Below are 2,456 nucleotides of genomic sequence, written 5' to 3' on the forward strand. Positions count from 1 at the left end.
CACCCGGCGGCGGAGGCGGCGACCGGCACGGGGGCCTGCCAGTCCGATGGCGACTGCGAGAGCACACTCAAGTGCTGCCCGGCGGCCTGCGGCAAGGCCTGCCAGAAGCCCGACGGTAACACTCCCTCGTGCTCCCGGCCCCGCTGCCGTGAGCCCGCAGCCCGTCCCAGCGCGGGCGCTCCGGTGGCCCCTCGCGTGTCTGGCTACAGTGCAGTTATCAGGGGCTGCTCCGGTGGGGCGGCCTCCCGGCACGGTGCACCCTCCACCCTGGCTTGCTGGGGCCATGCTCGCCACTTTCTCCTCCCAGACGCCTCCGAACGGTGCTGGGGCCAGCACAGAGGGCAGGGGCTGCCCTGCTCCCCCTTGCAGCCCCTGCTGCCCACTCAGCCTCACAGTGGGCAGCCGCCAGCCCAGGACATGGGCACTGCTCTGCCTCCCAATCCTACACCTGGCAAGTGTCTCCCAACAGCATCACCCTCAGCCCTGTACAGGACATGGCCCCACAGCCACATGGCTGAACACACTCACTGTGCCAGTCCTGCTGGAGAGCAGCCCCAGTGGATGGGTGCTGGATTTAGGATCTCCAGCTACAAACACATGGATGTGATCCTGAGGCTCCGGTACTTCCATTGCCACCTGCAAGGACTGAGCTGGCCTGGCTGTGCCACTGGAGGATGGCATGGTGCAGAGCTGAGAGCCTGGTGCTGGTGGCAGGCATCGAGGTGGCTGGGCACAGGTTGCTTTGGGGGCACGTGCCCCCACTGTGGCCTGAGCTGAGCCCACAAGTGCATGGCTGGGGTGGTTCACAGCTGCTCTGTAGGAAAGCAGAGAACAGGCTGCTGTTAGGGCTGCTGCTGTGTGTCCTGTGCCAGCCATGCACCCCTGAGCAGGAGGCTGAGCACAGCAACCGAGAGAACCATGAGGCATCCCCAGTGTGGCCCCGCTGGGTCAGGCTGGGGGGAGTACCAATGGGCAGAGTCATGGGGTGGGGGAGTCACTGGCTGGCACAGGGGTGTCTGCTCTCTGGCAGCCATCGGCCAGGACAGTGCCTGTGGCTCTGGAAGCTGCAGGGCCAGCCCTGCCCCTCGTGCCAGGCTGGCAGGTCTCAGGCTGTGTCCTTTCACCTTTGCAGAGAAGCCTGGCACCTGCCCACCCGTCAGCCCAGGCATCCCCATGCTGGGTGTCTGCACCAACCAATGCAAGACTGACTCCAACTGCTCCGGGAACCAGAAGTGCTGCAGGAACGGCTGTGGCAAGGTCTCCTGTGTGACGCCCATCCACTGAGGTCAGTTGGGTGCCCGTTGACCCCAGGGACTCCCTGGCACAGTGCCCATCCTGCTGATGGCCCCTCTGCTCCCTTTGCAGGCACAGCCACCTCCTGCCCGCCCAGCCACAGGGAAGCTGCTGCCTGACATGAATCCCACACACCCAGGCCCCCTGGACCCACACCGACCCCCTGGCCCAGAGCCTTCAGCCTCAGCTTTCCCTCCGGGGTCCCCTGCTTGGGTTGCACTGCAGCCCCCCACGCTCTCTCCAATAAAGCAGCCTCTCCCTCCTGCTTTCCTGGCTGCCTCTCTCTCCCACCACACTCAGCTATGTCCTGCCCAGGCTGCCCACAGCTCCAGGAACCCAAGGGTTCCAAGGCCCCACAGCCCATGCTGCCCTGACACACCAGCTCCTCCAACTTCACACAGATGTGCTCTGAGTGGGGCCATCATAGCACAGCCACATCACAGCCACATCCTGTCAGAGCAGAGCTGCTCCCTGCTCTGCAATGACTGGGGGCTGGGGAGGCTGCTGGTGTGTGCCATTGCACAAGTGTCACCCAAACCCCTCCAGCCCCAATGTACCCAGCTTGGCCGTGACACACTGCCCATGGCAGGACCCCAAAGGCGCCACAGGCAGTGAAGCCCCCGTGCCCCTGCACCCTCCCTCCTGCCTGCCCAGAGCTGGGCCACACTCCTGCCCCACTGGTGTGCCCCAGCTCAGTGCCATGGCTCTCCACAGCAGCCCTTCCCACTCTGCGTGTGCCGGGCGGTGACCGGCCACACTGCTCAGTAGGACGAGGTGGACACTGAGGAGGAGGGACAGGACACTGCTGCCATGTCCCTTCCCTGCTCGCTGTCAGGGAACGCAGGCAGTGGGGCTCCCCAACGCTGCCCATCCCTAGCCTGGCTGCTCACGGATCACCAGTGACCTGGAAAGGGCACTGCTGAGGAAGTTCAGGAGACCCAAAGTCTCCCCCGCGCCCGATTGTTCATAGCGAGCGCTCCCACGGTCTCGATACCGTGCTTTCATGGGAAGGAGCAGCTCGGCCAGCCCCCTCCCCGCAGGGTTTAAATCCGGGCCCAGCAGCACGGCTCCCCACAGCAGCATGATGCCGGGCGAGTGCACTCTCCTGCTGGCGCTCCTGGCACTGCTCGCGGAGCTGCCGCCCACCGTAGCCCACCAGCACC

General features: G+C 65.3%; 2 protein-coding genes across 2 annotated transcripts in view; both read left to right on the forward strand.

Annotated features, from left to right (window-relative positions):
* LOC104385550 (WAP four-disulfide core domain protein 2-like) overlaps positions 1-1,284 on the forward strand; it is a 5,102-nt gene extending 3,818 nt beyond the window's left edge. The window contains exon 2 of the mRNA XM_009994018.1: positions 1,133-1,284. Coding sequence (XP_009992320.1) covers positions 1,133-1,284 — 152 coding nt within the window. The remainder of the gene's footprint in view (positions 1-1,132) is intronic.
* A 1,093-nt stretch (positions 1,285-2,377) lies between these two features.
* WFDC3 (WAP four-disulfide core domain 3) overlaps positions 2,378-2,456 on the forward strand; it is an 8,253-nt gene continuing 8,174 nt past the window's right edge. The window contains exon 1 of the mRNA XM_009994019.1: positions 2,378-2,384. Within this exon, the coding sequence (XP_009992321.1) occupies positions 2,378-2,384 (7 nt within the window). The remainder of the gene's footprint in view (positions 2,385-2,456) is intronic.

The sequence above is a fragment of the Chaetura pelagica genome, unplaced genomic scaffold, assembly GCF_000747805.2.
Source record: "Chaetura pelagica isolate M959 unplaced genomic scaffold, ChaPel_1.0 scaffold493, whole genome shotgun sequence".
Lineage (NCBI taxonomy): Eukaryota > Metazoa > Chordata > Aves > Apodiformes > Apodidae > Chaetura > Chaetura pelagica.